Below are 14,178 nucleotides of genomic sequence, written 5' to 3' on the forward strand. Positions count from 1 at the left end.
TTTATATACAAGTAGAGGATATTTCTAATACGTCTGTTTTATCATATTTTATATACAAGTAGAGGATATTTCTAATACGTCTGTTTTATCATATTTTATATACAAGTATAGAATATTTCTAATACGTCTGTTTTATCATATTTTATATACAAGTAGAGGATATTTCTAATACGTCTGTTTTATCATATTTTATATACAAGTATAAAATATTTCTAATACGTCTGTTTTATCATATTTTATATACAAGTAGAGGATATTTCTAATACGTCTGTTTTATCATATTTTATATACAAGTATAGAATATTTCTAATACGTCTGTTTTATCATATTTTATATACAAGTATAGGATATTTCTAATACGTCTGTTATATCATATTTATTATCCGGTTCTAACTGTATTTAATAATACGAATATGCTTTTTATTATCCGGTTCTAACTGGGTCTATAATACGAATGTAATGTTTGCTATCCGGTTCTGACTGGGTTTCATAATACGAATACAATATTTATTATCCGGTTGTGACTGTGTTTGATAATGCGAACACAATGTTTAATATCCGGTTCTGACTAGGTCTCATAATGCGAACACAATGTTTAATATCCGGTTCTGACTAGGTCTCATAATACGAACACAATGTTTAATATCCGTTTCTGACTGGATTTAAAGCTATCATAGCTACCACACTACTGCTTAATTCGAAATATTTTTCAGAACAAATAGTTGTATATGGCCAATCGAATGCACCCAATTATTATTTCGGATTATTTATTTCTAGAAATATTTGCCTATAACAAATATATTTTCTGTTTCAAAGCTGCAAATAAACAACACAGACAGTGAACCAAGTATTTATTTAGAGGAAAATATATTATATCATATTATTCTTATCAAATTTACTTTAATTTGTTCGAGTATATTTCCGTCTGGGTTAATGTTACTGCCTATAGAGGGCGCACCTACAAAAGAAACCTGTGATTTGTTTTACTTTTCACAGGAATGTAGCCAAACACACGTTAAATTACAAAGCAAACCTTGATTAATACATATTAGTTTTGTACATGATCATGTCCAGGAAAGCAAGTAGCAGCTTATTTGAGGTTATAATTTATAAATGTTGGTGTGCATCATTGTTGCCTGTACCGACAGGCGTATTCAGAGCAGTACGGGGTACATTGTAAGACATTACGGATAAGGGTAAACAATAATATTTTAACCACAGTATATATGCTATATTCATTGCCGATGAGCCCGTTCGCACAATATCAGAACTTTAAAACTAGATTAACCACGACTGATATAGTGCGTAACGAAACAGAAGTTTTGGGGTGATATTCAGGAACAAGAGTCCCTCTAGTGGTAAGGATAGATAGATAGATGAAAAGGTTTTTGGAGTTGGTTGTAGGAGAGCTAAGAGATAACGCTGGGTTTTTTGATGAAACTCTTTGAGAGGATGGTATGAAAGAGATTGGTTGATCATTAGAGTTATGATAAGACAGGAACTCTTGTTCAAGACTTGAAGAGACTGGAGCATCTTCAGCTTTGGTACTATTTCTTCATTTATTCCCTGCTTAGATCTTACCTTCTTGGTTCTGGTGCTGAAAGTTGTCCGCGTGTCAAAGTAACAGTTTGTACCTAATCTATACAATATCCTTGTATTTGATAACCAAGTTAGGGTTGTAGGAGCTCCTCGGGGTAAATCTCTAACGTTTTTAAAAGTTACCACGTTAAGACTGTACTGACTATTTGCTACAATAAAAACATAGATCCATTCACTGTTGTTTCTAAACCATCTGAAGAAGCGTTATTTAAAACAGTAAGTGAAGATGTTAGCTTATTTCTACCCCCATCTGTGAATTTGTGAAGTCATCTGATGTGTATACAGTTGGATAGTATTATTATAACTTTGAGAGATTAATTTTAAATCTGATTTCTTAGGCTGTCTTGGTCCGATATACTGAAGAAAGATAAACATTATTATTTTATAGTGAAACGTATTAGTGTTTTTAATAGCGATAGTTTGCTTTTTACTGGTAATTTATTTCTAGTCTTTAGCATGTTGAGGCGAGGAACGACTTTTTTTTATTCATGATGCTCGTGATATGTTTGTTCCATGTCAGTGAAGTACGTGACGTATAGAGTTTTAAAGTTTTACATATTTTTACTGTAGCTTCATACACTTTATCATGAAGTTCCTGTTTCTTCTACCTAGTAATTTATACAAAAATATCAACTGTACTTTCCATTTGGAACACCAAGCCTGTATGTGAGTTACCTTATGCTGTAAGTATTTGACTACTTGTTTAACCATGAACTGTATTTTCTGAGGTTTTAATATTACTTTCCATTTGGAACACCAAACCTGTATGTGGTTTAGCTGTTGTTGTAGATGTTTGATTACTTTTGATTGACATCATACCGATACGTCATCCGAAAACTGGGAAGTTTGCGCAGATGAGTGTATGTCTTGCCATAGGTCTAGATGTACAAGATGGGAAGCTGATATCAATACTCTATGTCACTCCATCCATAGGGCATAAAAAGGATCTTTGTGACTATCTTTTCTTTGGACTAGTAGCTTACTTAGAAATTTGAAACGTATCATAAATACAATTTTGAAATTAGAACATTTTTTTCTTACACTGTTGCACCAGACTGAGTCGAAGGCTTACTGGACATTGAGGAAAGCTGTTGTAGTGCAGTAATAAATATTAATAGCTTTTACCAGTGAACCAAATAAGATACTCAGTTGTTTTAATTCTCAAGCTGTTTTGTACTTCTCTAGTTAACTAATTAGTTTATACAAACCCCAGTAAACTTTGTTTAATTATTATTTTATCAGTTTGACTGTTAGAAGTGGTTAAACTTATTTTAGTTTTCAGGGTAAAATTTGGACGTGTCTGGTTTTGGTATCAGAGAATATGTTCTGAACGTAAATTAGAAGCGAAAATGCTGGGAAAGTATTGAACAAGAAAGCGTGTTTTTTTTTTGGGTTATTTTCCAACATATATTAGGAGTGTTGTCTTTTCCTGGAAATTTACTTTTAGTGTTTTGGTGGTTTTTACTATATTAGAGATGCTTGTATGTTCACGTTCTGGTTGTTGTATTTTTTAGGTATATGTCAATCAACTTGAAATTTATTAGCAAATGTAGTACTGTTTGCTGAACTTTATTTTTTGACATACTGTTCGAGCGTTTTTCTTATAGCAAAGCCACAATGAGCTATCTGCTGAGTCCACAGAAGGGAATCGAATCCCTGATTTTTGCGTTGTAAATTCAAAGACTTACCGCTGTAACAGCGGAGACTATATTGTTCGAAACTCCTGCCAAATATATTCCACAAGTGACGTAATATGGCTGTTGTGTCTCCTTTCTCTCGGAGTGGTCCGAAAGTTATTTATATCTTCAGTAATGTGGCAGCTGTTTCAGAGTGAACCAGATTAGATTGGTAAAATTTATTTTTATGTGTTTGTTTAAGTAATTACACATCAGAATTAGACTTAAAATCTATTTATTTATTTTAAAACGAAATTGTTTATTTATTAATATCATTTATTTATTTTAGTTGAACTGGTTTTATTCATCAGAAATGGCGAACAATTTAGCTAGTCTTTTTTGATTCCATAGGGGGTCAAATGACCACAATGTCCAGTGTGATGGTTTAAGTGTCATTTGGTCATTGTTTCAACATGCGACCTGGGAGAATCAGGACCCATATCGCATCAGTTATTAGAGATTTGGTTCTTAAATGTCAGAAGAAGTCCACATTCAGAAGAATACGGGCCTGAGCCATTCTTCACTAATGAATACTTGTTATACGTACATTGATATATATCATTGTCTATATGTACACACACACAGTTTTATCCAGAGAAACACAGAGTACATTATAAGGTATTAAGAATGAAAGTTTGTTTGTTTGTTTTTAATTTCGCGCAAAGCTACTGGAGGGCTATATGTGCTAGCCGTCCGTAATTTAGAGATGTAAGACTAGAATGAAGGCAGCTAGTCATCACCACCCACCGCAAACTCTTGGGCTACTATTTTAACAACGAATAGTGGGATTAACCGTCAGATTACAACGCCCCCACGGCTAAAAGGGGCGAGCATGTTTGGCGCGATGGGGATGCGAACCCACGACCCTGGGAATACGATTCGCACGCCTCAACCCACCTGGCCAAGAATGAAAGTTAAAAGTAATATAACAACAAACATTAAGCCATGTCCCTATAAATTCATATGTATTCAACCATGTTCCAAAAAAATAAAACGAAATAATTATTAAGCTGTAATCATGACTTGTGTTAGTTATTACGTCATAGGTGATATATTTGTGACTGACTGACGAATATTGAATTATTAAGGACGGCGTTTGTTGAAAATATGAAATATTTGTTTGTCGAAGTTAGTCCAAAATTAAGTTTGTGTTTTTCTTTTAGCAAAGCCACAAAGACTATCTGCTCAGACCACCGAGGGGATTCGAACCCCTGATTTTAGCGTTGTAAATCCGGAGACATACCACTGTACTAGCGGGTGCCTTAATATAAGTTCTTGTACTGCGTGATAAATTTAATACTCCAACACGACAGATTGTTTGAAGATAATTAACGTAATATAATGGTAAGTGTTATTATGTAACTTAATTAATTAATATCAATTGTTAAGAAACTTTTACCCTAATGTAAATTAGTTAGACAAATGTGTTATACATATAATTACAAATTCTGCTCTCTTTAAGTTCTGTTTTATTTAGTTTAACACACATATGTTGCAATAACAACCACTTATTCAATAGATTAAGTGGCTTGCAAATGGCCAAATACTATAATTATTTGAGCTACTTAACTGCCCAAATACATGAATATTTCTGGCACAAGGTGTCAGCACGTATCTTCCTGAATATCATAGTATATTACAAGACATTTATTAAATGTTTAATATTAAATACTTTTGTAGAACAATTTATGGTAAATAATAATGACTAGGACATAATTTATATAATTTAATGACTTGTCTTGTAAAAAAAAGTATTGCCCATATTTACAGAGGGTTTAGTGCGTTATATTAAAATTATGTTGAATACACAAATTAGTAAGACACGTGTTAACCAATATAAAGTATAGGTGGAACAGCATGCATAAGAACTTATTTATCGAAAACTGACCACTTTGGGAAGCGCATGTAACAGCTCTTTTATATGCAAAAATATATTTTCGTACATTCAGGTCATAAAGATGGTTCTCAAAGTGGGTATTTATGATTTCCAAGAAGGGAAATATGGATTAACGTAGGACACCAGAACCATCCAAAAAGAAACTTTAATCAGTCGTATCCAAGTCGTGATAAGCAAAACGTGGCGGTTTTTAATAGGTTAAAATCCATACACACATAGGTGCATCCTAATCACATATTTATGATAAGAACAAAGTCATATTTTTGTTCGTAAAAGAATTGTTATGTAATAATTTGCTCACTTCTGAAAAATTGTCATTATTTTGATTGAGAGGTTATCTCTATGAAGATGATAAATGACAACTTTCGGGTTTAGGGTTAAAGCAAATAATTTACCTGTATCCACAACGCTATTACAATCAGATTACGTTTCATCTACACGTATGGTCATATGTGGAAAGTTGTCTCCTGCACACAAGTCTCGGATGAAGATCCGTATACCTACATTATTACGACTAATGGGTTATTGAATAGTCATCGCTATCATAACCTTTATGTTCATGAAACTACGATCATGAAATGTATGATTACAAAGAAAAAGAATATTTCTTTAACTCTAATCAAACGTGTGACACAATGTAACCAAGGTTACATATTCGTTTTCTTGTTTACACCATTTGGCTGGTGACGTAGACACTGCACGATTTCGTATTCCCTTTGTTTTCCTCATGACTAGAAGGGCATATCCTGTTCAAACAATTATGTGTAAAGAAGTATTGAGATAAAATCAGACGTATCCGAACTTGTATGAAGGACAACGATCGTTCGTTTGTTTGTTTTGAATTTTGCACAAACCTACACGAGGGGTATCTGCGCTAGCCGTCTCTAATTTAACAGTGTTAAGACTAGAGGGAAGACAGCTAGTCATCACCACCCACCGCCAAATCTTGTGCTAGTCTTTTACCAACGAATAGTTGGATTGACTGTTACTATATAACGCCCTCACGGCTGAAAGGGCGAGCATGTTTGGGCAACTGTCATCTACTGCAAGATATGGGTGGAGAAAAATCGCTTACTGGCAAGATAAGGAATGAAACGGGATGCCCGGTGTAGCCAGGTGGTTAGGGTGCCATACGCTTGCCCTTTTAACTGTGGGGGTGTTATAATGTGACGGTCAATCTTACTATTCGTTGATAAAAAAGTAGCCCAAAAGTTGGCGGTTGGTGGTAATGACTAGCTACCTTCCCTCTCGTCTTAAACTGTTTGACGAGGAAAGGCTAGCGCAGATAGTCCTTCTGTAACTTTGAGCGAAATTAAAAACAAACATGAAGCAGGCTATATTCTACGTATAGTTACTTGCCTGGTGATACAAGTTTCACTGTTTGCCAAAAAATATGTCTTTTTTTTTGTATACATATATATTTCAATGCTTTTCAGCCGCATACTTAACTAGCTTGTCGTTAGATTGTCGTCGCATTCACGAAATATTCTATTTGTCATTTAATGATTATTAGAGTTATTCTTCGTCTGCTTGGGCTCTAACCTCAAGTGAACTTGGCTCATATGATATTCTATTTCCGACACGCTGTTCACGAGAAGTACAAGCGATTGGGGGAGTTATTTGCTTTGTTCATCGAAGCAAGGTGACTTTGCATCAATCATAATACAACACTGTACTAATGCTTTCATCTTTCGTGAAACTGACACATGAAGCATTTACTAGCAAAATACGAAATCCAATAGAAGACACCGTAGGCATGTACTGGACCTTTAGTGGATTCAGTCGTAGTGTTTATTCGGCAAACAGACACTGTCATACTGGTTGTTGACACAAAGTGAAAGCTTTATGAGACAATACAGCAAGCTTTCACGTGGTTATCACGAGCTACTGTGTTGAGAATGAATCTGACACTTGTTTTTTAAAGGAACCCTTTCTGATGATAATACACATTCTGTTAGTACGAATTGAAAATATAATTATCTCCAGGAAGGTTAGAGTAAAATAAGTAGTACATTATATCACGTAGTGCAACATTCATCTTGATTGATAGTTGTGTCATCTGGTGTGAGAAATAAGCAAAACATTTTTTATCAAATTTTATCCTATAGACGAATAAGGTTTCATCAAATTTTTACCATACAGAGGAATAAAATCTTATCTAATTTTACCATATAGGCGAATAAGTTTTATCTAATTTTGCCACATAGATAAATAAGTTTTTATTTAATTTTACCATATAATCAAATAAGGATTTGATAAATTTACAAACTACAAGAATAAGGTTTTATCTAATTTTTACCATATAGGCGAATAAGGTTTTATCAAATATTATCATATAGACAAATAAGAATTTGATAAATTTACAAAGTACAAGAATAAGGTTTTATCTAATTTTACCATGTAGACAAATAAAGTTTTATCAAACTTTTCAATTAAGAACATACATTTCATTGTGGGACTAGTAATTAATGAATAATTCTTTGGGAAAAAGCTGACCTTTCTTTAAATTATGTTTCTTTACAGAGATTTATGTACATATATCCTAGACGTATATCACATTTTCAGCACCTAAAAAAGTAAATTAATTATTTGAAACATATCTTGTAACGACATTTTGTAAAACAATATTTTTTTCCTTTGGTTTCAACTAAGTTAGCAGTTTCTGTAGCAATCTTTTATTAGAATAATGAAAAAGCTATTAATAACGAAATATAATATTTAAAATAAAATAACAAAACACTAGAAAAACATCTCAGAAGCTCGAATAGTGGTTTGATATTGTCCTGATGAAAGAATTGACCAATCTTTGTAAACACGTTTGTTGTTGTTGTTTTTTGTATTTTTTATCTGTAGTTATTACTTTGCAATGATATACGCTGCTTGGAACTAAAAATAAATATGGAAGAAACCAGTAACATGTAGGCTGAGGTGTTGTTTAGTGACGAAATAAATCAGTGCATCTGAAGGAAGGATAGAAACTCGCTTGGCCATCAACGGTGTATACCCAGAAATTCTATAACAAAAGAAACAAGAGGGCGAACGCCACTATTACGTGGAACCATAAGTTCTATGGTTTTGTTTTATAAGCCCATAAATCATTTAAAGGCACGAGGGTTTCTTGCAAACCTATTGTTACATGCAAGAATTATTTTAAAGGTTGAAATTCTCTTCAATGACAAATTACCCTTATACTCTTGAGCGATTGTGATTCTTTGTTGCCTTAGCGACTGACCAGTGCCTTCAGAAGACATCGCTACAGGGATACCAGTTTTCAATATTCAATACTGCCTCTGTATTGAACCACCAATAAAACGCTTTCTAAGCTTTCCTAAATTTCTTAAGCTGACTTTGCTACTTTTGGAGATAAGGGGAGGAGCTAGCGGAATACCACAGTCTTCCCCCTCCCCACCGTGACCCTGGGAGGTAAGTTTTATTTCTATAGTATCTGTAAGTAAGGTGGCTCTAATGGGAGTTACCTGTATGGAGGTAGAAACGGACATTTAACACAATGGTAATTTACCATGAAATTGTCCTTACATATCAGTATGGAGTAGCAGCTGATGCACGGGGTGCTAGAACAAGGACATTTCACCTTCTACTTCCTTCACATAAATAGTTCAAAAACAAAGAAACATTTATTTTGCTAAATCCTTGACACACGGAATTATTTTTTTTATTAAACGTTTTTACAGTATCTGTCTTAGTTTGTGTTTATTCTTCTTGTAGGCTTGGTATGGTCATGCGGTTAAGGGTCGCGGGTTCGAATCCCCGTCACACTAAACATGCTAGTCCTTTCAGCCGTGGGGACGTTATAATGCGCCTGTTAATCCCACTATTCGTTGGTAAAATAGTAGCCCAAGAGTTGGCAGTGGGTGGTGATGACTAGTTGCCTTCTCTCTAGTCTTACACTGCTAAATTAGGGATGGCTAGCGCAGATAGCCCTTGAGTAGCCTTGCATGAAATTCAAGAAACAAAACAAATATTCTTCATGCTCTCGATTAGGGATAAAACCTCTAACTTGACCGTCTGTCATTAATAGAATTACAGTAAGTTTGAAAAACAAAATAATTAAACCTGAATCAATCTATATGTATGAAAAATTTAAGTAAACAGTGTTGAGCACGCGTAGTGACGTATAAATATACGATGTAGATTGGAGCAATTGTTGTGTCCCAAAGTCCATCAAAAACTCCATTCCCCCAATGGCACAGCAGAATATCTTCGGATTTAGAACTGTAAAATTTGGGTTTCAATATATGAGGTGAGCAGTGCACAGATATCCAAATATGTAACTTTGTTCTTAACAACAAACAAACAAAACCCATCGAAAATCATCAGCAAAACGATAAAAACACATAAGAAATAAAATATGAATATATTAAATAATGATACGTCGATCGCTCGAGCTTATATTTCGATTTTCACTATTTATCGAGCAAACTTTCAACTCCTCTCTGGAAATCATCATAGGTTATCTATTGCGCAAGATGAATAAAAAGAACTTCTGACTACATGTAAACCAAACAGAAAAAAAACCACATGTGTGTCGTTACAACAAATGAGAGGTACAAAACATTATACACATTTACAAAAACTGAGAATCATTTATAATTTGTTTACCGACGATACTGTAAACACACAGAAACAATTTGATTTTGACGTTTGATTTTATATGAATTTCGAGCAGAGCTACACGAGGGTTCTAACTCCGCTGACCGACTCTAATTTAGCAATGTAAAATTAAAGGGTAGACAGTTAGTCATCACCACCCACCGCCAACTCTTGAGCTACTCTTTTACAAACGAATAGTTCATAACATTACAACGTCCCTGAAAGGACGAGTTTGTTTTTGGTGGATCGAGAATTCAGGCCCCTGATCTTCAGACTGGGAGTCGAGGCACCCTAAACCACTTAGTCATGCCGAGGTCTTGATTTCGAGAAGGACAGTCAAAGATAAACTGAGTAAATATTGAAAGTGAGGATAAAATCTCAAGTAAGTAACTGTTACCCACTAGTGGCTCAGCGGTATGTCTGCGGACTTACATCGCTAAAAACCGGGTTTCGATAACCGTGGTGGGCAGAGTACAGATAGCCCATTGTGTAGCTTTGTGCTTAATTTAAAACAACAAGTTATTATTATTTTCTACCATCAATCTATCAAATTATAAATTTTGGCGTTTTGTATTAACATTTAGAACTGGCTACGAACCACAAACAACCACTCTGCGTCTACGCACTAAAATCAATACAGTGAGTATCGATTTCCGAGCTGCATTAGCATTGTTTTAAAAATATATTTTTAAACAATGTGTAACCTGTGTAATATTACCCAATGTGATTTTTTTTTTTTTTTTACTGGTATTGTTAGAAAATTTTGTAGACAGACAAGGATTCGTGTGTGAAAATTGGAATTGTGCCATTTCTTCATCCGTGGCCTTTTATGCACCACTGATAACTGTTTTCAGATTCAATATAATCTATGATCTGTAAAGCACAAACAAAATCTTTATCATCTATCAGATTTGTTGTTCACAAGGATGAAGATTAGTAAAATTAATATACTTACAAAATTTAGCAAAACACATCCGAATAAGCCAATAAATCGTTATGATTACCGTATATGACACTTGAGGGGATCTTGAAAGATATGACATTAAATACACAAAAAACTGATAACAAAAAACAGCAAATTTGATGAATATTAGCCTTCAATGTCCAAACCTAGAACTGATCAAAATAAAACTTGTAACAAAGACTTATTTAGATTGCTAAATTTGATTCAACTAAGAGGTGTTTTATTATATCTGATTAACGTTCCATATTCTTGAGTGCTTGAGAAATTCAGAGAATACAGTAACCAATTGATTTGTCTCAACATTCTTGATAAGATAACTGTCAGCTAGGCTTACTAATTCAGTCTTAAAATTGTTTTTTTTTTTCAAATCAGAAATTTATCAATAGCACAACAGTAACCAATTAAATTGTTCGAATATTGAAACGATAACAATATATTCTATTCATTCTTACAAAGTCAAACACTCAAATATACATAAGAAAATCTATCGAAAGTATTTCTAGAATGTAGCCCCCTAGTGGCACAGCGGCATGTCTGCGGACTTGTACTAGAAGTAAACAGGCTTTCGATACTCGTAGTGGGCAGAGCACGCATAACTCTTTGTGTAGCTTTGTGCTTACAAGATAACAATAATTCTACAACGTCATAAAAAGGAGAGGATCTTAAACCTCTTGTTTTTCATTTCTGAAAGCTCTCAGTACAATGATCTGTCTGAATTGTGCCCACCACAGGGATCAAACCCATAATTTTTCTTATAGGAACCATCAAGCAGACTGCTGAGCCATGAGAGGGTGGCTATGAAAGAGAGGCATATAAGAAAAGACGAACAAATCTTTACTGCTATACATTATACGTTTACCCTTTATTGTGATGAATCATCAAACAACTTTATTTGATATCAGTAAAACGTCAAACAACAGTTACCTTTTATTGTGATGAATCAGTAAAACCCCTCCCTCAAACAACAGTTATCTTTTATTGTGATGAATCAGTAAAACCCCTCCCTCAAACAACAGTTATCTTTTATTGTGATGAATCAGTAAAACCCCTTCCTCAAACAACAGTTATCTTTTATTGTGATGAATCAGTAAAACCCCTTCCTCAAACAACAGTTATCTTTTATTGTGATGAATCAGTAAAACCCCTTCCTCAAACAACAGTTATCCACAAATACTTTAACCCTTTCTAAACGAAACAATTGCTGTTTGCAGCCACAAGAGATCCCTACTAATTTACCAGTGTTTACCAAAAGCATTGAGGGTGGTGCTTTCTGGGATATAGTTGGAAGAGACAGACACAGACCACATAAACAAGAAGTCAAATCAATACCTCAGCTGTAGTTGAGAGGTGGAATAGTTACACTGACCACTCTTGTTATGTAGCAGTTTATGCCTTATCAGAAGCGTAGCAAGACCGCTCTGAGAATTGGGAAGTTTCAGTTAACAAACACGAAATCTGTAGAAGAAATATGAACACCTTAGAACAGTTCTGGAGACAAACAACAAAGTTGGTCAACTGATACTCAAGTGTTGCGAGCGTAAGAACAATCCGTTGCTCTGAGCACGTGAAGCATCTACTGAATTTGTAATAACTTAGTTTCGAAAGTGAAGTTCTAAAAGCACAAAGTAAAACGATATTTTTTTTAAATACCAAGCACAGCTAATACACGACGGTGTTAAATATCTTGGGCATATGTATATATAACTCATAATTCAGCAAGCTCCGGTCTGTTGAAATATTTATAATCACGTGACTCTGTGAGTGACGATCCTTGGACCAATGAATGTTTGCAAGGCGGTACTAAACATGTTAAAGATTGATAGAAAGTTATAGCTGGAGCAGGCAGCAGTGGCCGTTGTGAACTCGCGCCGTTCTGACGCCGTACTCCGACGTGATCGTGTGTTGGTTACCCCATATGATGTGTGTGCGTGCTGGTGTTTAGGAGCAGTGTCTGGGACGTGGCTAAACCCAAGTAGACTGAATGTCGAACTGTGCCATATCGCTCTTGCTGTACTATCCGGAAAGGCCTCGTGGTTTTCGAATGGGTCACCAGTAGATGCTATTCAATCAACCATACTGAACAATATATTATCGTAAGCTTAGAATTAGTGGTTCCGAAGAGCAACAAGGTGAAACTGGTAGTCAAAATCGTGAACCTTAATAATTCTTCGAGTTTAGTAAAATATGACCAAAATTCCAACCGCAAAAATTTCGCCCTCTAAGGCAGGCGAGGCCGCCAGCATGGGCGAAGCACAGGCGCTCAGTAAGTTTATTTTTTACTATTACACTGTTAATTTCTGTAAATACCTAACCTAAATTAGCATAGATATACATATATGTATTTTTTTACCTTGAGGAAACACACATATCGATGTTCTAACGATAAATTACGGACATACTAAACAGTCAGCATCAATTTCACATATATCTTATAAAGGATACAGTTTCAGGTAATGAAATAATGGCTCAATTGGTTAGGCCTAATTTTAAATAAAAACTATGTATAGGACACTTGGTTATGTGGTAATTACTCCAGTCGATACTGGTTTCGTTTCATCGGTTTCATATGTATAGTGTAGTTATGGTTGTAGAATTGTTGTGTTTTTTGTTTTGTTTTTTATACGTAATATATAAAAAAAAATCCAGAAACTCCATACTATGTGGTTTGCATTCCTGAACATAGAGATCCTAGCAATAAACTAGCAAAAGGTTGTATGGGAAACAACCACGAATTTTTTAGACTCACAAATAGAAAACCTTTCAACGTTTTCGGCTGTCTCTCATAAGAGGTATTTATAACGGAAGTTGTTCCAAAACGCTTTTTACTACGAAAAAAAAAACATTTAACACGTAATTTTTTATGCTCACCTGTAGCAGTGACAACGAAAGGTTGGATATATTTATGATTTTTTTTTAAAGATAAAAATAAACTTTAGTAGTGTGACAACAAAATCGATTAATTTGTCGCATGTAATATTTTCTGTTATTCTTTGTAACACAATGTTCATATTTATATCGATCTCCAATGACTTTTGCAGTTAAACGCGAAGCAGCGGGTTTCAATATCCGTGGTGATTACAGTATCGAAAACCCTTGTTTAACTTTATAGCCCTACGGAGGAGTCGCTGAACCAGTAAGGATCGCAAAACTTTCTTAGCGCTATAGTCCTTCAGACCTTTCGCTGGTGCAGCGAAAAATTATAATATTTTCCTTGTTAAATATCTTTGAACGACAAAACTTTTTAGTAGTTGAGCAACCAGGGCTAGGGTTAAAATTTCGCGTGTCCCATTGCCGTAAAAATGCGCTTCGCGCTTTAAGACCGCGAGTGCCCTATTCAAATAACGATCAGATCCAGAAATTCGGTAGGGAAAGAGTAGCCCGGAAGTTGCCCATAATTGCTTTTGGCTAATTATTGCTATTCTGTGTTATGC

The 14,178-nt window shown here is 34.7% G+C and overlaps 1 protein-coding gene across 4 annotated transcripts in view; it reads left to right on the forward strand.

The window, feature by feature from the left end:
- The first annotated feature begins 12,577 nt into the window (after positions 1-12,577).
- LOC143222444 (insulin gene enhancer protein ISL-1-like) overlaps positions 12,578-14,178 on the forward strand; it is a 63,598-nt gene continuing 61,997 nt past the window's right edge. For 2 of the 4 annotated variants that reach the window (XM_076448973.1, XM_076448972.1), the window contains exon 1: positions 12,578-13,010. In XM_076448973.1, coding sequence (XP_076305088.1) covers positions 12,932-13,010 — 79 coding nt within the window. In that variant the 5' untranslated portion in view covers positions 12,578-12,931. The remainder of the gene's footprint in view (positions 13,011-14,178) is intronic. The other 2 variants (XM_076448974.1, XM_076448975.1) reach the window with 2 other exon arrangements.

This window comes from Tachypleus tridentatus, chromosome 8, assembly GCF_004210375.1.
Source record: "Tachypleus tridentatus isolate NWPU-2018 chromosome 8, ASM421037v1, whole genome shotgun sequence".
Lineage (NCBI taxonomy): Eukaryota > Metazoa > Arthropoda > Merostomata > Xiphosura > Limulidae > Tachypleus > Tachypleus tridentatus.